Here is a 21,546-nt window from a genome sequence, read left to right as displayed (position 1 = left end):
CCAAAGATTTTACAATGTGAATAGAGAAGACCAGAGCTGAACAAATTGATATTTCAGGTCAGTGACCAAACTAGAAATCTGTGTGTGTGTGTATGTGTGTGTGTGTGTGAGAGAGAGAGCTGAATAGCGGGGGGTGATGGAGTATATGTTAAATTCTGAGTTTACTGGTGTTACAGGATATAAACCAGCATAACCAAGATCAAGTTTCTCTATGTATGCTTATAGATACAGCACTTAGAATATAGTAGAACAAAACAAAGATACAAACAATATCCCCTTTAATTCTGGATGATGGCTAGAGTAGTACCAGTTCACATGATATTTATTTTATATATTTAAAGTGATATTTTCCCTGTCTCATACTCTAGGGGATATACACATATAAAAGATAAGTTTTAATGAAATGTACTAAACAAATCATTAAATAAACACATAAAACCTTCCTAATCCCTAATCCTCCTCTGTGTAATGTCTTGAGGATAGACTGTCCGTGTCCTGATTGAGGCCCTACTTCTGGGTTTCATTATGACCTCTTTATGTCATCTCTGGTGGGCACAAAGTCAGCAGAATTAACCATTAGTGTCTATTTTATGCCAATGATCAGAGTAGTCCATGACAGGTTCCAGAATCTTTGTTCCCTCACAACCTTCCTAAACTGTGCTAACTGAGCTCAGCCACAGCTTAGCTGCGGTTTTTTAAACAATCGACAAAGAGTTTTCTCTCGAAGAATCTAACCCAGTTTTTACACACTGCATCACATACTGGAACAGGACTTCAGGATTTTAGTCAGTGGAATAGAAATACACATCGAGTGCAGACATAATTAATGAAGCTCCTAAAATGTGTGCCTCAGTACCTTGATTTAAGAAGCTCACCAGCATATTGGGATATATTAAGGTATGTGTTCACATGTACAATGCATTGCATACAGCTTACGTTTATTGTCCTGTATGATAATTAGAATAGCGAATATATACTGGAGATGACATCCTACACTAGACAGTGCAATGTTGGAGAATATGCTTATAAACAAAAAGCACTGTCATTGGTGTTCTACTTCTTTTCTCCTCTTCAATTTTAATTTTTTTTTGTTTTCTTCAATGCTTTTCTTTTATGTACTGTCCTTTACATGTTTTTGTTTTTTTTCCCACAGACAAGCTATGTTATAAGTGCTGAATGCTGATTAAAAATATTTAGTCTAATACAACCTAGTCATTTTTTGATTCCTAAACACCAGCTCATCATTTTTTTTGGTTATCAGATGGATTTTGTTTGATAATTTTGATAACATCTATTCTAGTCTTCAAATGGAATTTTAATTTTTTTAGTTTTTATTAGATTATTTGTGGGAAAATGATTTATTAAGGTCTGTCATTAATCTTTTACTATTTTTTATTTTGACAGGAGGAAACCAGTAAGGATGTTTATGTGGTGGTCAGCTGTTTTATTTCTTGGATGCATTTCGCTGGGAGCAGAAGGCTGGCCAGTCAAGGAAGGATATGACTTTAAGCCCTATCAGCCTCTAGTAAGATTACGCCACAAGGTACTGATTATTTTCTAGCATTTTTTGCTTTTCCACAAATAAGGAATAATTTACTCAGTAGACTTTTATTTTATCAGAGTAACCATTTAGAAAGAAACTCTTTCCAATAATGAAATCTTCAGAATATTGCTCTGATTAATCAGTATAGTGGAGCTGCTTTGCAACTCTCCCGGGATCAAAACAGTCTTAAGTCTAGTTTCCATAGTCACAAGATAACTTCCTTTGCATAGGGTGATTCTCTAGCAGTACAGAATCATCATAGCATCTCCTAAACTGCTCCTCCCTGGGCTGCCAGTTTAGGTGAGTGGCCATGGAAAGGTATACCGGGCTGCTATAATGGGTCCTGGGAGTTGTCTGCAGTTGGCATAGACTAAAACAGCCTTTTAATTGCTTTAACTTATGCCAAAGACAGAAGCAGCACCTGGACAGCCTTAGGATCTAGGCATGGGGCCACAATGGTGACTTAAAACCACCTTTGCCCCCTATTTCTGGGCTTGTGTCGGGTGCACTTCAGCTGGAGAATCAGGGCCATTATCTGCATTAAATATCTAAGTATTTTGAAACCATCAAAGTTGCTGTTAATATTTCAAGGTATTTTAATTTAATTTCTTTGTACAGTTTACAAAATATCAAAACGGTTTCCTGATATTTGTAAATTTGTAAAGATGAGCCCAAATCCTGAAGTTCTCATTCGGTCTATATTCAGGTGAAACTCACCATTGAAATCAGTGGAAGTTTTGTCTAAGTAAATACTGAAAGACTTGCCCATGAATGTACATTATTTATGTAAGTGCAGTATATTTCTTACAGATGGAACGTAAAATATGTAAACACTATATTTTAGTACAATTACAAAGAAATGGCATAGTATGAATCCTCTGTGGATTACTGTTCCAATATCAGCATGTACTAAGAATGTCTTGAGTATGTGAGGCCCAGTCCTGCAAACACTCATACATGTGTTTCATTTTGAGCAGATAAGTGGACTGCTTGGCAGGATCAGGGTCTTAGACTTTACCAGTTAACTCAATTCCATTTATGCAATTTCAGAGCAGTGCACTCTACTATAGTAGCAAGGAGAAGAAAGAAAAAATGAGAAAACAATAGACTGAAATTAGGAGGAAATGAAAACAGACAGACAGGAAGGGTGACCACGAAAACAGCCCTGGAAATACAGACAGTTTAGGTGGAAAAGAAAAAAGAGGAAGAAAGGAGATGAAAGCAGAGATAGAGACAGAAGCAGGAGATAAAAAAAACAACAACTAAGAATACATTTTTTAGATTTACGTGGTCTCTAGTTAATATGTCCTACGTTACCGTTAGTCTGTTTGTAGTGTTGTTGGTGGAGTAATTCTTAGATAGCTGTTTTATGTTTGGAACAGAATATAATGCAGATTACAAGCATAGTGTGTGGAGATTAACACAGATAAAAATAGAGGATTATTTTTTGTCTCTTATCTCTAAACCATCACTGCTTTATTTTATTTAGCCAATTCTATTAAAAGGCCTCTGATATTATACTCATACATTTTTGTTTGCAATTAGTTGTGAGAATGTATCAGGCTGGCAGTGTTTTCCTGAAACACCCTCCGTCTAGTGTTGGTACTTCTGAGGAAGGTTTAAAAGAGACCTGTTGACTCACTGAGATGACTTGTCATCACTATCTGGCTATAAAGGAAGTGGGATTCTCTCTCAGAGAGAAGAAAGATGTTAACTGTGGATTGAACATTCCTAAGGGGAAAAAATCCTCTGAACAGTCATACCTAGTAGAGAGTGTGAGTTCGTGTTTGTTACTTTATTGTTGTAAAACTAAACCCCTAGAATTAGGTGAGTTTGGATTTTAAAGTATGTAGACTTTTTTATACTGCAGGTTGGTAAAGGGCCTGCTTACAGAATGCAATCAATGATGGATAGAGCTGGTCAGGAAATGGTTTTCCTATCCCATGAAAATTTACAAGATTTCAAAAAATTTCCCTTTCCACATTGTTATGAAATCAAGACTTTTCAAAGTTTTTTGATAAACACCCGGAGAAAGAGACCCCAGAATAGCCTGGTGGTTAGGTTACCCACTGTGATATGGAAGAATCTTCCTGATTTAGATCAGCGACTTGATTCTGAATCTTCCACATTTCAAGTGAATGCCCTAGCCACCAGGATGTTGGCTATTCTGGGGTATTGTTCTCTTTCTTTCTCTCTCTCTGGTGTTGACCACAATTCTATCCTGGACTTGGGAAACTTTTCTGACCAAAGTCTCATTAAAATTGGTACATTCCCATTAAAAGTTTTGATTTTGACAAACTGGCATTTTCTTGGGGCGTGGACTACTTTATCAAAAAAATTTCCCGACCAACTTTAATGATGGGAATTATTAACTTCTGATTTACTCTAGTGGAGTAATTCCTGAGTTACACTAGTTCAAGGGAATCAGAATCATGTCCCCTGTCCTTGAAAATAACTGTTAAGAAGTAAGGGACTGGAATGTTATGTTTTACTGCAGAAGTGATGGCACATTCTGTTAGCGTATCTCGTATTTTTATTTCTTTGAAAAAGATGAAATTAAAGTTTTAAAAAGAGAAAAAAGTTGAGTGATAAAAGTGAAGAGAACATAGGAAAAGTGGAAGAAAAGTAGATGAAATTGAGAACTAAAATATTTTCTGACAGCTAACCAACAAAATCTGTGTGTTAATTATTTTCTGGAAAATGTTTCTAGATGATAAAATGATCTAGCTTTCAATATTAGTATAAAACAAAAAGATACAAAATTAGTCCTAAAGTCAATTTTTTGTAATCAGTTCTGTCACTGATATGTATTCAATGTATTTAACAAATAATTATATTTTATATCGAATATGTACCATGAGAATCAGAGTCTTTTTTTGCTTCCAACAAGCATTTTATATTTCAAATATTTAAATAAATAGATTCAATTAGGTAAGATTGCTTATTGCAGGTAAAAGATGATCACAAGTACAGCATGGTGTTACTTGCTATTGAGTAAGTAACATTTCTGAATGGTTTATGGCTGCATAATGTGAAAGCAAATGAGGATTCACCCTTGCTGCAGTGCTGGGAAGCTTAACCAACGATTGCAGTACAGTCAGAGTAGTTTCAACTGTCAGGTGAAAACAGTATCCCATTTCTTCTTAGTTAACTTGAAATGATTAACTTATCAGCTTGAGGAGGTAGTTACTGTTTACACTGTTTCTGTAGTTAGTAAGTTTAGATATTCACAAAGGTTTTGTGCATTTATATTTAAAAATGAGCTATATACCACTTTTGTGCAAGCGTGTTTTTTTGTTTTGGTTTGGTTTTTTGTTTTTGTTTGTTTGTTTTTTGCACAGTTGCAAGTAGGTATAGGAAAACTCAGGCAACTTTGAGGTTAATTTAAACTAATATATATATGAAATTTACAGTATACATGGATGAATCCTGATGTTAGTGGGTTTGTATGGATGGAATTTAGCCTATTGAATTCTGAAGAGAGATCATTGACAATTAAAATGTCACAATGATACACACACAAACATAAAATAGCTGCCAAGAATGTTACCAGGGAAAGATATAGTTGCCACTGAAGGAAGGCAGCAACATCCTTGCTAAAGATAATAAAAGAGAAAGAGGATTCCCTAATCCACTGATTTAATAGACTGAGTAGTAAAGTCTATTATAAATTAAATCAATAAGTTCTTCAGATATCACTAGCTAATGTTCAGTGTATGAATTCTCTAGAAATGCCATGCAAATTAGCCAGCTGAAACCACATCACCCAGGAAAACAAATATAGACATTTAACACGTACCAAACTCTAGCTTCCCCATGTAAATCCTATAGTACTGTGGAAACAGTGGAACAGGAAACTAAATCACCACTGTTCTTCTCACTGAAGACACTATAATTCGGAAGTGGGTCACTGTCAGCTTTCCTAGAAACATCATGTGACTTCCTACAGCCCTTCTTCCATTTTCCTCTTCCTCCTGCCCCAGAGAACCTCTCTATTTTACAAGCAAACACACACACCACTTGGTTCCAAACTGTTTCTCTTTCTCTCTCACAATGCTACCCTAACCAGGGTTAGAGAGGCCTCAGGGGAGAGATCGATGGTGAGTGTTTGGATTTGTTGATCTCTGTGGTAGCAGACAGGGGAAGACAAGGCAGAAAGAAATCATGTCTGCAGTGTAACCAGAACTGAGAGGTTTATTACTTGTCATTAACTCTCAGTGTGGTGTTGCTAAACAAAGATGCCAGCTTTAGGTTCGTGATGCTAAGTGGATGATCAATGGTTAATAAAGTTTCAGATGTCCATGATTTCATGCAAATAGTTTGCATTGCATCACTGAAAGCTTGTTGGGTGATACTGCTATACTGCTTTTGATGCAGTTGATTCTGGCCAGGCATTCAGCTCAGCCTGAATTAAGGAGGAATCAGTGAAGAGGTGATATAGCTGTGCTTTTTGTATCCAATTTGCAATTCAAGAGATGCCCTACGCCGTACGTGGATAGAATACAGAGTATGGAGTAAAACTTGGACTGGTTCTGCTGTACCAGTCACTTGCCAGAGGGGGAAGTTGAGTTTATGGGTTTCCTCACTACAGTGGCGTTGGAGCCTGTATGGCTGCTGATGCTTTGTGCCTTAACAGCCATCTCATGACATCTTTTGAATCAGCTCAAGATTTCTTAACTAATATATTGGCCATGGAACTAGCACATGTAATAACTGTCTCATTTCACTCTTAATTTCTGTATTGGGATTGTAGGTTAGGTAGTTAGCACTTTTGAATTTGTCATGGTCTGATCATTGCCTTTGTCAGTTCAGAGGTTGGAAGAGACTTACCTTGTTGGGGTGAGGGACTTGTGCTGAAGGTCTGTCCTTACTGATCAAGGGAATTGGAGCTCTTTCAGAAGGCCACAAGAGTCTTCTTTATTATTCTCCCAAAAGATTTTTTATCTTTATCTCTTTTATCTGTTTATTTTTTATCTTCAGCCATCAAAAAGGTAGTCTCTGTTCTCTGGCTTCATTTTCATAGATCACCTGGGTTTATAAATGACCTGCAATAGATGAAATAAGATGAAAGATGTTTTGACAACAGATGCTTCAGACTGATTGGAACATACAGATTATAAAAAAAAAAATATGCCATGACTGTAGAGAAATTATTCCTTTATGACTGATGCAGACCATCAGAGAACAACTAGCCTCATCTTTGATGAAGACTATTAACACTTCCCTTAGACAATATGTACAAGACTTTCTTAAGGAGACATCTGTGCTGTCTTTTGCATCACTTGACATTGACAATCTCGCAAACTAGCTTTAAATATCTAATCTTTCATTTTTGGCTAACTTTATACAGAAAGATGTGGCAATACAAGTCTGAGTACTTAGATACCTCAATTCTGGACCTGGGCGCAATGGTCCTGGCCAACCCCAGTACAGTCTAGGGGTGTGGGTGATAACAGTGGTAGTTAATGAATATTTGGATCTAATGCTATTGGAACTACCATTTCCTCATTTACACTTTCTCATCATAATACCATTACGTGTTATTATATGTTAATAGAAAAAAATGTTTAATGTTATTTTGATAGGTTTCACTTTATCGTTAGGAATTACCAGAAATTTCTTCCTCATTTGAGCTTATCAATTCACTTTATAGTATTTCAGCAAAAAGATCTCAAAATGTGAAGGGTCCATACAAGAAAATGATCTTATGAGAGGAAGTCTAATTTCATCAGTTATTAATTGAAATTATTAAAAGTTTCATTTATGGTATTTTTAATACCCAGTATACAAAATGACCAGCTGGCATGCAAGCAGTGTGTCTCATCCTGCCTTCTGGAAATTTTTTAAGGGAATAAAATTCAATTATCTGTAACTTGTCAACTCTGTGCAAATAAACTGACAATAGTTCAGGTATTACCATAATATCATGTCAATTAAGTTCAAATGTTTGACTGTATGAATTAGACTTTAAACTAATGGACCACTGGAAAACTGGGAAATTTCCAGTTATCAAGAAAATGTTCTTGTGATTATGTCACTTTGGCTCAGCAATAGCCTATTATATCTGATCACTGAATTTTAACCACTGCTCAATATCATATCTCTGTGGTCCAAAATGGGGCTGCTTGAAGAGCACATTTCCTTAAGTAAGATGTTCCACCATTTATTTTAGAATAGTGATCCATATTTATATTTTAATTGTGCAGTACTATTAGTTGTTTGGTTTTGTTTAAGTGGTTTATCATCACTGGTTTTATTCAAAAGAACATTGTCAAAATTATGCCTTTCAAGAAAAGAAAAAGAAAATGAATAAAATTCTTGTCACAAAAACAGAACAGCAGGTCGAACAGTGGGTTTAGGTATAAGAGGGATTTGATTGGTGTAATACTTCAGGAAGATGAATAAGAAGCTCTAGAATCTGGAGATTAGTGGTAGAATTTTCAAAAGAACTCAGCGCTGCCCTAATTGCTGCCATTCCGTCAACAGTAAAACATCCACTGATATCAATAGAAGCATTTAGTAAAATCACTGATGAGTGACCATTTCTAAAAATGTTACTCCAGGTTGTCTTTTTAGATTAAACTCCACAGAATATTTTGCTGTGGTTATTCAGAGGGATGTTAAACTATGTCTGAATGTTATTTGGGTTTACAGTTTTGCAAGTTTCTCCTGGTTCTCCATAAGCAAAAACACTGAATAAATTTGTAATTTCATTTAGAAGTTGTCTTGCATTGCTGATGAACTACTGTAGATCATTTATTAATATTAAGTCTCACTTCTGAAATCATTAGAAATTGTTTTTAGCACCCTAGTGAATTTTCTACTGATGATATGTATGGCTGTGGCAGTGAAAGCAGAGAGTAAAAGTAATTTCAGTGAACAAGCATATTCTATGGATTTCAGAAATCCAACTGAATAGAATCCTGAGAAACAGCTATGGCTCCTTGCCCATGGCTAAGAGATATTGAATGTGCCGTGTACTACTATATGTGTAGCAGAGCTATAGCTCAATTATGCTTGTATAAGATATGCATCCCCTCTCCTCCATGCTTCAATGTCCATTTAACCTGCTAATTCTTGAGAATTCTATAAAACTACTCAACCATGATGCCGGAATGGGCATGGTATTGAGTATTGTGTTTAGTTATTGATCTGAAAAGAGAGAGGACAACTAAAAAATATACCTGACCTATCTGTTGTCATATAAACACCTGGTTCAGCTGCGACTTGCTGGCAACTAACAACCTGAGCAGTTCTCTCCCTGGCAGGCATTACACCCTCATCCCTTCCTGATGTGGTGTTGCCTCCAGCTGCAGTGCAGGAATTCGTCACACCCTCCCATCTGGAAGCATGTGGCCTCCCCATGTTGCAGAAGAATAAAGGAGACTGTCTCCCATTCTCTCAGCAGTTCCTGGGACCTTAGCCTTCCCCTCAGGTGTCCCAGCATAAAACTCCCTCCTGCTGCAGGCAAATACTTTAACCTGAGCTACATGGAAAAAATCATTACCAAGAAGCAGGTCGACTAAGACCTGTTTCATTACCCCACATTCAAAACATTTTCCAAACCTCCCCACACCACATGGATTTTAGCTCGTGGTATGAGGAATCTGCTTTCACCCACCCCACAATCTGCCATTTGGCCAGGTAGCATACTGGCCTTTGGGATCACACTCTGCTTAACCAGAGAGATCTGGGCCCCTGTATCCCTCTGCCCCAAATATTCCCGGCCATCAATTTGGATGGCCTTAACATGCTCCATATCTGGTTCTGCAGAGTCTAACCTCACAAAACCAATATGATAGATTTCAATTGCTTGGGAGGTGTTCTGTGTTGAGGACAGCAGAGCTAACATGAGCTATTGGTTGCCTGCTTCCTCTCAACACAGGGCAGTTATTCCACAGGTGATCACTAGAATTACACTAACAGCACCTTGTGGGTTCTTCTGCTTTTACAGAAGATTTGGGATAGAAGTTACCAGTAGAGGAATGTTTTTGGGTAAGAGAATGTTTAGGCTCTCAATCCCCTTTTCTCTTCCCAGGGTCAAAATGAGATCCTCCCTTCCCACCAGTTTTAAACCCCTCTTTCTGTGGCCTACCCTCAATAGACGCTTGAGTCTGTTTAGCTGAAGGCATCAGCTAAAAAAGCCATCTCATCTATAGTCTTTACATCTTTGTCCCATAGACATTGCTTTACATCATCAGCCTTACGTATGCTTAGGAAATGCTCTTGAGCAACAAGATCAAGTATTCCTTCAAAACTTGCCACTTCTTTACCTTTCACCCATTTTCCCAACAAATCTTTCATTTTATTTATATATTCCCCATTACTCATCCCAATATCTCTTTTAAAATTCCTAAATTTAATTCTATATGTTTCTGGGGTAATCTGAAAACTTTGCAAAACAGTAGTTTTAAATTTACAGTAACCTAAAACATCGTCAATAGACATTCCATTGAATACATTTCAAGCTTTACCACTTAATTTCGCAATCAAGGTAGGAACTCCCTTATCATCAGGGATTTCATGTATTACACTCAGCCATTCAAAGGTGGTCAGATGTTCAGCAATATTGTCCTCTTCACTGTATATAGAACATAAGCGTTCCCATTTGTGGATTTTTGAAGTGATGGGAGTCGTCGTGGCCAGGGGTCTCTGGTTCTGCTTCTCTAGCAGGTACAGCTGGTATTTTCTCTCTCATTCTCTTTCTTCTCTCTTGCTCACTTTCTCTCTCTTCTTCTTATCTTTCTCTCTCTTTTTCTCCCATAGCCCTTCTGTGTGAAACCTTTTCTTTTTTGAGCCTCATTCTGCCTGCCATATTTGAAATTCACGGTCCCTTTCCTTCTCTTACGCTTCCAGGCTGGCCAGCTCTAGTTTTGTAGTTGTCTCACTGGTAGTCATTTTTCTGCTTTCTTGTGCTTATTTCTCTCACCCAAAATAAACAAAACAGAAAATAACAAAACTGTGACCTTCTCCTGATTGTTCTTAGCCACTGCACTTAAGACTCACTTAACATCACAAATATCAGTGCTTAAAGTGTGAACTCCACTTGGAGTAACAAGCCGCACATACAATCTGCTCACTGTGCCACTGTGACATTCCACTGGTGTTATCTGGACTGGTGATCTGCTAGGTCACTCTAATCCTTGACTTTTGGAGCCAGACTTACCCTGCTTTGCTCTGAGAACTCCCACTCCTGGGCTGTTCACGCACAGCCTCTAGCTTATAAACTGCTCCTTTGATTGTGCAACCGAATGACACTAGCCAATATCTCTGGTCCCAGAAACAACCCTAGGAACCTCCATCTTGCAATGTCCAGTTATGCCTGCTAGACTCTTTAAGCTTATACGAGTTTGTCAATTTAACAAAGATATTTATCTGTACCAGGCTCGTTATCCCAAGGGGAGTCTCTGACACGCTTCAAACCAAATGCACTACTTGAGGTAGAATAAACAAATTTATTAACTACAAAGATAGATTTTAAGTGAATATAAGTCAAAGCACAAAAAGTCATATTTGGCCAAATGAAATAAAAGCAAAATGCATTCTAAGCTGATCTTAAGACTTTCAGTGCCCTTACAAACTTAGACGCTTCTCACCACAATATTTCCATTTTTGCCTTCCTATGAAAAATCTGCACTCTAAGATGAAACAAAGAAGGGAACTAGAAAAATAAAATTTTGTAGACAGAAACAGGTGCATTCCAAGTAATATAATAATATAATAAATTGGGATAAAACATTATTTTCATTAAAAATTATGTAACGTAAAGTAGTTAGCATGTTGTATAATGTATATCAGTAAATGGGAGGCTTTATACTGATGTTCATTTCAGTGATATATGTATTATGTATGCTATTTATGTTTTTTAAGGTTACACTCACATGCTCATTTGGGACATTTTATCCAGGAAAGATTACATGCAAAATAATGCTACTCAAAGATACAGAGAAGGGTCGTGCAGGCAAAGCCCAGATTATCAAGGCTCCAAACAATCCCAAGTTTAAAAGTTCACAGTGTTTATCTAGAAGTCCTGCCTGCCTGAAGGCTTTGAGAATTCATATGATTTCATCCCCTTAAATCCTCTCTGCCCTGGAAAAAAGGCTTTCTCTTGCTGTAAAATGTAGCAGTGAATGCTGGAGACTCAGAGTGCAGTGCTGCTCTCACTAGTAAAAATGTGAGAATTCTTTTATTCCCGAAGGATCTTATATTCTGTACCCATTGCCCTTTTAATATGTCCAGGGATTGAGTTACAGATTTCAGGTTTCCCCTAAGCTACATGGCAGCTTGTTTTTTTGTTTTTTTGTTTGTTTTTTGTTTGTTTAACTGTAGTCTTGTAAACAGTAACAATATTTAATGTTTTCTTCCAGATATGCATGAATAAAATTTGACAGTCTAATATCATATTATTTCTTTCCTATGTCCATTAGTATTTTCAGGACATGACCTATTTATAAAGTGCTATTATAACCATCATATGGTACCTGCTATTAGTTGGAAAGCAAGGACATTCCCTCGCATGGAAAACGCTTGGAAGGAGTTTTTTGGGGAAGGAAACTGAGGTTTCCCTTACAAAGTCTGCTGCACATTGTTTCTCCCACCCACTGGCATTCCCTGTGGAAGAAGAGTAGTTCTGGCCAGAAACGCTACATTCTGCAAAAGGCCAGGATTATAGATGCAGAGGCCCTGTGCTGGCTCCTATTGTTGGCCGCTGGCAGCATCTGGCTGTATTACCTTCACTTGGGAAATTCTCTGGAGTCAATGAGGAGAGAGGTAGAAGTTTTAGCACCATCCACTGTCCTCTCCACCCATGTGAATCCTGACACTGGGTGTGAGAGTTTGGGCAGCGCTTGGACAAAGTGCATACATGGGTTAAGTGAATTACAGTGTGTTGGTGAGGTGTGATCTGCACACATTATCACTTGTATCATATGAGTGAGAATGATAGTTCCAGAGCGTACATATTAATTGAATAAAATTGTAATGTCAAATAAAAAAATTCAAAATCAATATGAAAAAGTCTTATAGAATGATATGTAATCTGAGCAGGAAAATGAAGTCTATCTAATTGTTAATAGTGGTGTCTTGACAAACTGGCATACACCCCAGTTCCACTGTTTTAAAGTAATGAATTATTAAAATGTCTATTTTGATTCCAGTTAGCAAACTGCTGTAGTATAAATCAGAGGAAATATATACTATAAATATTAAATTTTGAAACACCAACATACTGTATACATGTACAGTAATATACTATCACTGGGATACAAATAATGCTGGTATGGAGCAGCATTGTTAAAAGAAAAAAAAAAAGAGGGTGAACTGTAGAAGTTATTTTGTTTGTGCCAGCCTTTGGGGTTCAGGCAAAGCATTTGTGTGGAATTTAATTCAGAATTTAGATTTGATCCCATTTTTAATTCATGCATTTGTTTTACTGATTTATTTTTAAGCTTTTAAGCATCTTTCTCTCCTGTTTTCTCTTTGCTGGAAAAACAAATGACTTTTCACAGAAAATTGGCTTCCCTTTTAACACCAGGAAAAGGTCTCAAGAGTCTTAACTCCCATTTCTTCCTGGTTGATTTAACCTAAATTCCCCCCCAAAAAAGAAGGCAGATTATTTTTAAGAGATTATTTTCATTTGCAGATATGTGTTTTGAAACCAAAAAAAGGGTCTCTGGAGGATCCTGTGCGCTACTTACTTAATAGGTGGATTAACTAGACTGTCACATGGAAACTGAAAAGGTCTTATTGAGCAAATATAAATAACTTCTTAATTCTTACTGTAGCTTCATGACTTTTAAACCTGCTGATTTCTTGTCTTTTATTCATAGACTGTATATTTGCTGCTTCCCCTCTTCCCTCTATAATAGATTACCATTGTTTATAATTTTTGTATTGGATGTCAGAATGTGTTACCAAACTGCATCATGATATTAGGGCATGATCATTCTTTTGTTTTATCATAGGGAGCTCAATTTCAGTTTTCAATGTACAATCTGTGAGGTACTGCTTTCATGGAAATTACAGCACTATCCGATATGGTATGGAGGCAACAGAGAAGGTGGCGGCAAACTACAGTATATTCTTATTTGAACTATTTGCCAGTTTTTAGAAATACTGTATTTGTAGATTTATTTTTTTTTAAATAAAAGACAAAGGGACGTTATTATCGTGTAGTCTGATATACTGAATAAATCAGAGTTTCACAGTAATTCCTATATCAAGCCCATAATTTTTATGGTTTAAGTAGAGCATATCTGTTTGAAGACATTGTCTAGATTTAAAGACTTCAAGTGATGGAGAATGCATCATCTTCTTGTTTCACTGGTCAATTACTTTAATTATTATTTTTTTAGTCTTATTTCCCATTGGAATTTGTCTAGCCTCAACTTCCAGCCATTGTCGCTTGTTATGTCTTTGTCTTCTGAAGCCCTCTAGTATCAGAAATCTTCTCGCTATGTAGGTACCTTGACTATGATCATATCACCTGTTAACCTTCTCTTTGAATGTGGATGTGAGAAACTGACACACCGTTTCAGAAATGGTCTCTCATAGTGCAAATAGAAGTAACATCACCCCCCATCCCTGACTCCTATTTGACATTCCCCTGCATAAAAGAATTGTGTTACCCTTTTAGTCATAGAATCTCATTGGGCGAACATATTCACTTAATTATTCACCACGACCCCCAATGTCCTTTTTACTGTCACATTTTTCCAATATACAGTACTCTGTCATGTAAATTTGACCTATATGCTTTGTATGAATGACTTAGCTTTGGGCTGCATGAAAATGGTTGATTGCACCCAGTTTACCAATGATTCAGATCACTCTGAAAAACTAAATTGTTCTTTTTTCTTAAATTTATTTACCACTCTATCATTCTTCATGTCATCTGCAAAATTTACCTGCAATAATTTTATATTTTCCCCCAGAACAATGATAAAGATATTGCATAGCATTAAGCCAAGAACAGATTCCTACAGGACCCTATTAGAAATATACCCATTTGATGATATATTACTATATTTTGAAATTGCTTTTTAATCCATTTAATATGTATTACATTAATTTGATATAGTCATAAATCTGAGTATTTTGTCAATTACCATGACAAAATTTGAAATCTCCTAAAAAACCAGTAACAAGTTTTCTTTGACAAGACCTATTTGCCATAAAACCATCTTGAATGGTATTAAATATTCCATTATCCTTCAATTCTTCATTGATTGAATTACCATATCAGCTGTTGTATGATTTCATCTTGTAGGTTAACCAGCCTACACTTACCCAGGTCATCCCTGTAATACAGAGACCTCTTGGCAAATGCTCCCCTATTCTTTGCAGACAACTCTCTCCTCAGACCTGGTAAACTCATTGCACAAAACATGTCTTACCAAGATATTTATCAATAAAGAGTAACATATAAGGTATCTATAGAAAGCCCTTTACTATTTCAGTACAGCAGAGTGTAGGGAAAGGCATTATGGATTCATTCACTAAGGACGTCCAAGGGATTTCCAGGAATGTTGGATTCTGGTTCTGTTGAAACCAGCCAGCTCTGCAGTGGACTGAAGTTTGTGGGGGAAGTTACATATTTAGATAGTCTATAAGTACATAGACTATATATTTATTATATAGGAAATGTAACTATTGCGAATTGTTGGACAAGTTTAGTGTTTGATTTTGTTTTGTAATGTAACCAGTTGTTTCCATCACTTTCTGTCACTTCTACTTAAATCTTTATTCTTTCTTAAATAAACCTACTTTTGTTTTATTATACATGCTCACAAGTGCTTTGTGGTTTACAGGAGCAGGGAAATAAGGTAAAACTGGGGTACACTGCATCTTTGGGTGGAGAAGATCTGGAAATTCTGTGAGTAGCCAGTGTCAGGAGCTGGATATCACAGGGGATATCACTAGGTGAAGTGGGTTGGCATAGCCCAGAGGAGGGTGTTTGACTGGCTGAGAGACTGGAGGTGTCAGGGAACTGACACCCAGCTATCACAAAAAGACTCCCTTTCACTGGACACAGGGGGGAATAAGATGGCACTCATTCCTGCATGCCCCAAGAACCAACACACAGCTCCTTGCAGTAAATTCTTGTTACTGAAGGATTATTCTCTAAGGTACTTTTTAAATGTGTTTTTCCTCTTCAGTTTTAAATATCTCCAATGATGAGTTTCCACCAAAGTCTTTGGAAATTATTCCATTGTCTAATATCATACTTTCAGAAAGACTTTATTGATATCTAACCTACATTCTAAGAGTATTTGCATATTGGGAAATTATGTAGATAACAATCTAAATAATTTTCAGACATCACTGGAAAATAATTTTTCAAGGACACAGATTTTCAGCGTTTAGTATATTTTAAACTATATGTTTAGTGAGTTCCAAGTGTATTTGAACAAGTTCTATCCTTTTCATTATGCCTAACATTTTGTCACTGAATCTGACAAAATTGCTAACTCTTGTGTTAGAGTCTCAGCCAATACTCATAGACTCATAGACTCTAGGACTGGAAGGGACCTCGAGAGGTCATCGAGTCCAGTCCCCTGCCCTCATGGCAGGACCAAATACTGTCTAGACCATCCCTGATAGACATTTAATCTACCTACTTTAAAATCTCCAGAGATGGAATTCCACAACATCCCTAGGCAATTATTCCAAGTGTCCAAACCACCTGACAGTTTAGGAACTTTATCCCTAGATGTCCACCTAAATTCCCTTCTGCAGTTTAGCCATGTTTGTTAATTAGAGAACTAAGGTGAAACGTTCTCTCGATGACGCTCTTTTAGATACCTGAAACTGTATTCATGTCCCTGTCAGTCTTCTCTTTTCCATAATAACCCAATTCTTTCGCCTTCCTTCATAGGTCATGTTCTCAACCTTTATCATTCTTGTTGCTTCTCCTGGCCCTCTCATTTCTCACACATCTTTCTTTGGAATGTGGTGTGCAGAACTGACACAAATTCAGTTTAGAGGCGCTACAGGGGTAGAGCGGAAGATGACTTCTCGTGTCTTGTTTACAAACACCACTGTTAATGATCCAGATTCACATTGGTTTTTTTTCCAGTATCGACACTGTTACTCATATTTGCTTGTGGTCACTATACCTCTAGATCTCTTTCGTTCATACTTCTTCCTAGACTCTTTCCCATTCGTTATGTGGTGAACTGTCTGTTCCTTTCTAAGGGAGCCTTTGGCATTTGTCTTTGTTGAACTTCATTCCAATTTACCTAGACCATTTCTCAAGGTGTCCGAGTTCTTTTGATTTGCCCTTGTCCTCCAAGCAGTCTGCATCCCTCCCAGTTTCGGTATTCCACAAACTTAATAGCGTTCTTTCTATGCCAACTCTACGTCGTTGTGAAGATATTGAACAGAGCCGGTCCAATCAACGACCTGCAGGACCCCTGGTATACCTTTCCTAGGCCGGATTTGGGAAGCCATTTATAATCTCTTAGTCCGGTTATCGCGCAGTTATGCACCCGCCTTATAGTAGCCCGAGCTCGAAATTTATTTGCCTAAGTTTCTCGATAAGGGATATCATGGAGACTGTTACATGCCTTACTAATTGTTGTGATACCACATCCACTGCTTCTCCTTATCCAAAGACTCGTTATCGTCAAAGAGAAGCATCAGATTGGTTTACATGATTTGTTCTTTACAATCCATGCTGGCTCATTCCTATCCCTTACCCGTTCCAGTGTGTTGCAGAGATCTATTCTTGCCCGTGTATCTTCCTGGCACAGAATTAAACTACTGGTCTGTAGTTTCTGGGTTGTTTTTTTTTCCTTTTAGGATGCGGACTATATTTTGCCCTTCCATTTCTGGATCTTCCGTCTCCCTATGGCTTTCCAAGATATAGCTAGAGGATCAGATACCTCCTCTATCATCCTTGAGTATCTAGGATGCATTTCTCAGGCCCCTGGTACTTGCAGTCATCTAACTTTTCTAAGTGATTTTTAACTTGCTCTTATTTTATATTATCTTCTAAACCTACCCCTTTCCCATAAGCAATCAGTATGTTAGACATTCCTTCAGACTTCTCAGTGAAGACCGAAACAAAGAAGTCATTAAGCATCTCTGCCATTTCCAAGTTTCCAGCTACTGTTTCTCCCTCCTCACTGAGCAGTGGGTCTACCCTGTCCTTGGTCTTCCTCTTGCTTCTAATGTATTGATAAAAAGTCTTCTTGTTTCCCTTTATTCCCATAGCTAGTTTGAGCTCATTTTGTGCCTTTGCCTTTCTAATCTTTCCTACTGGACTAGGACTGCTTCATTCATTTCAATTAGTGTATTCCATTCAATAGAGTATAGATGCACCTCTACAAAAATGCTGATTCAGTTGCAAAGCTGAAGGAGAAAGGGATATTCATAACATCAAATAGATTTTCAAAGATGCAAGCTGGTAATTTTCTCTGTCTTTAAATAAGGCTGGCACTAGAGTTTCGTAACTGCTACAGCAGTCAACACTTTTATTAATGATAGTCAATCATGTAGTATTGCCAGATATATCATTACTTCTTTCTCACTTTTACTTCTAAAAGTCTGTCATTTGCTTACCTATTTAAATATTTCTGTTTTATATCTGGGAAAAAGCTAGTGCATATATTCATATCCTATCTGAATCTGAAACCTTCTTGCAATATCAGACATCGCTTAGAACATGAACAAACTTCACCATCCCTACCTATTCCAGGCTGCTCTTTGCATGTCCTCTTTGTTGCTAAGCCCTATACGTTTTTTGTCTCTCTATGTTTGATGTAGGGATTTTTTCAGACAGCCACTTTTGCATGTTCCAAAAAGTATGCTACCCCTTGTACTCTCTGTAGTCTCATTAGTGCATCTTTCCTTGTGATAAGTCCAGGTCTCCAGTTTAGTCACAGGGAGTCCTGTGATTGCCACTCTTGATTTAGGTCCCTGTTTCTCACCAAAGCTCATTCAACAGAGTTAATTTGGCTTGGTTCCCTGTAGATGTCTTCTCTCTTGAGAGGATTGTAACTAGAAAATGTATGCAGGGATACAGTTCAGTCTTCTAATACCAAAATGTTATTTGTCCACAGGAACACAGCTAAAGATATGGGTTAAAATAACAAAGGAACCCTAAATGCATGACTCTTGCCTATCCTTCAAGCTTCTCTAGGCTTATTGAAGCAGGTCTGCTTAGCCCAGCAGACTTAAGTCTCAGGATGGGAAAGCAAGGCTGCATATCAGATGATGATGATGATGAAATACTTTCTATCCCACTAGCAACTAAAAAGAATGTTAAACAGCAGCTACAAAAGTTAGACATCTTTAAATCACCGGATCTGGATAACTTATATCCAAGAGTTTTAAAAGAGCTTACTGAGGGACCCCTGTGTTGATTTTTAAGGAGAATTGGAACACTGGGGAAGTTCCAGGGGACTTGAAGAAAGCTGCTGTTGTGCTAGTATTTAATAAAGGTAAACAGAATGACTTGAGTAATTTTATAGTCCTTTCAGCCTGACTTCAATCCCAGCAAAAACAATGCAACTGCATATACAGAACTTGGTTAATCAAGAATTAAAAAGGCGATTATAATTAATGCCACTCAATGTGAGGTTAAATGCAAAATACATCTTGTCAAGCTAACTTCACATCAGGTTTGAATGAGACTACAAGTTCGGTTGATTAAAAAATAATACTGTTGATGTAAAAAAACTTCTGTAATAGATTTGACTTGGTACTGCATAACATTTTAATTAAGAAACCAGAATGATATAAAATCAGCACAACACATTAAATTAATGAAAACTGGCTAACTGATAAGTCTCAAAATTTAATTGTAAACAGGGAATCATGGAGCAGATGTGTTTCTGGTGGGGTCCTGTAGGGATTGGTTCCTGGCCCTATTTAATATTTTTTACCTATACCTTTGACAAAACATAAACTCACTGATAAAGCTTTCAGATGACACAAACATTGAAGGAGTGATAAATAAAGAAGAGTGCATCACACTAATAAGAGCAATTTGAATTGCTTGGTCAGCTGAGTGTAGGCAGATGTGTTTCAATATGGCCAAATATAAGCTTATACAGCTAGGAAAAAAAAATGTAAGTGTCATGAGTGGGGTTGAATGGTCTAACCTCAGGGTTAGAGCAGGAGTCAGTGTCAAGCCAAGGATTTGACTTGGGAGTTGAGCCAAGGATAAGAGCTGGAGTCAAAAAGTCAGAGACCAGGGGCAAGGACGAGGGAAAGGTCAGGAAAGGAGGAACCAGGGATGTAGCTTCAGATTTCGTGGTCTTTCCTCGCAATTGCTTGGTAGCAAGCCACTGTGTGAAATCAGGGTAATGTCAGTTGTCTGGGAGCCCCGTGGACCAAGATCTGAGACCTGTAAGATCATGACAGTAGGCCATACTACAGGATAAGGTATTATTCTGTATACTAGTTACTCTGAAGAAGACTTGGGGGTCATGGTGGATAATCAGTTGACTGGGAGCTTCCACCACAACTCTGTGGCTAAAAGGATTAATGAAATCCTTGGATGTATCAATATGGGGTTACTGACTAGGAGTAAGGAAGTTATATTACTCTTGCATTGGGCACTGGTGCAACTGAAATTGGAATACTGTATCCAGTTATGGTGTCCACATTTCAAGGAGGATAGTGAAGAATTGGAGGAAGTTCAGAGAAGAGCTGATGAACGACTAAAGGGATGGGAAAATATGCCTTAGAGGGAGAGTATCAAGGAGCTCAGTTTATTAACTTCTCAACTAAAAGGTTGTTTAATGGTTGATTTGATCACAGTCTATGTGGAGAACATAAATTTGGGAAGAAAAGATGCTTCAATCTAGCAGACAAAGCTATAGCAAGAGCTATTGGCTGGAAGTTGAAGCTAGACAGACTCAGACTAGAAATAAGGTGCACACTTTTTGCAGTGACAGTAAATACCCATCAGAGCAACTTATCAAGGGTTGTGTTGAACTTTTCCATCACTGGTAACTTTTAAATCAAAATTGGATGACATTTTCCCCCTTAAAAGATGTGCTCTAGAGTTGAAGCAGGAATTAATTCAGGGTAGTGCTATGGCCTGTGTTGTGCAGGAAATCAGATTGGATGATCACATTGGTCCATATAGCTATGGAGGAATCTATTACAGTATATTCCAATTATTACACAAAGTGAAACATGTAGCTATTATATTGCCAAACATGCCATAGATATCCTGGCATTTCACTGAAGATTATTGAAAGTATCTTTTTAAAAATGTCTACGAGTAGAAATGTTCGTGACTCCCTGTCTTGCTGTAAAGTGGTTAAATATTTCTAAAAGTAGAGGGAAAAGGTATTACATGTATGCCAAAGTGAACTTTCTGATAACTGCTTTTATGACCCGAGTCACATTTTTCACTTATTCTGTTTGTTGTTGAAGTTTTGAGGTTTTGACATTAATGTTGTCAACATGGTATCATTGATGGTACAGCTTTGGATTGATACATGAAACTACAATGTCTAAGTAAAAAGAACTGTGTATCACTACTCTTCAATGAAGATTCTCTGAATAGGTTTCTGCATATATAGTGAATAAAAAATATATTAATCCATGGCTTATTCCCTACTGGAGATAGTGATTTAATTTGTTTATCCTTACTGTAGATATAGAGAAAAATGCCAGCAATTATATGTGCATTTGGTGCTGATAAATATAATAATTCAAAATGGTTATATAAAACACTGGAAGGTAGTGGTACAGTATTGCAAACACAAGTCACATCTTACTACTTTAACTAGCATTAAGTGATTTCTGTTAAATGTACAGGTCATAACATCTAAATCATAGATTACTGCACTTAAAATTTAATTATGCTATTAACAAATTATACTAAGAAAAATTGAATGACAGTCTATTGGCATAAAGTGAATACTGTGGTTATTGAAACAGTTAATACATCATCGTGTTTGTGTTCTTTCTTTAATTCTGTGTCACAGCGAGAAGTCCTGGTCCTACAGAAACTTATTCATGTGCTTAATTGTAAGCATGTG

The 21,546-nt window shown here is 37.2% G+C and overlaps 1 protein-coding gene across 1 annotated transcript in view; it reads left to right on the top strand.

Moving 5' to 3' along the window:
- The first annotated feature begins 1,404 nt into the window (after window positions 1-1,404).
- Window positions 1,405-21,546, top strand: part of FSTL5 (follistatin like 5) — a 525,582-nt gene continuing 505,440 nt past the window's right edge. The window contains exon 1 of the mRNA XM_032787223.2: window positions 1,405-1,543. Within this exon, the coding sequence (XP_032643114.1) occupies window positions 1,421-1,543 (123 nt within the window). The 5' untranslated portion in view covers window positions 1,405-1,420. The remainder of the gene's footprint in view (window positions 1,544-21,546) is intronic.

Source organism: Chelonoidis abingdonii, chromosome 5, assembly GCF_003597395.2.
Source record: "Chelonoidis abingdonii isolate Lonesome George chromosome 5, CheloAbing_2.0, whole genome shotgun sequence".
Taxonomy (NCBI): Eukaryota; Metazoa; Chordata; order Testudines; family Testudinidae; genus Chelonoidis; species Chelonoidis abingdonii.
The sequence above is the reverse complement of the archived record's forward strand: the minus strand, read 5'-3'. Positions and strand labels throughout refer to the sequence as shown.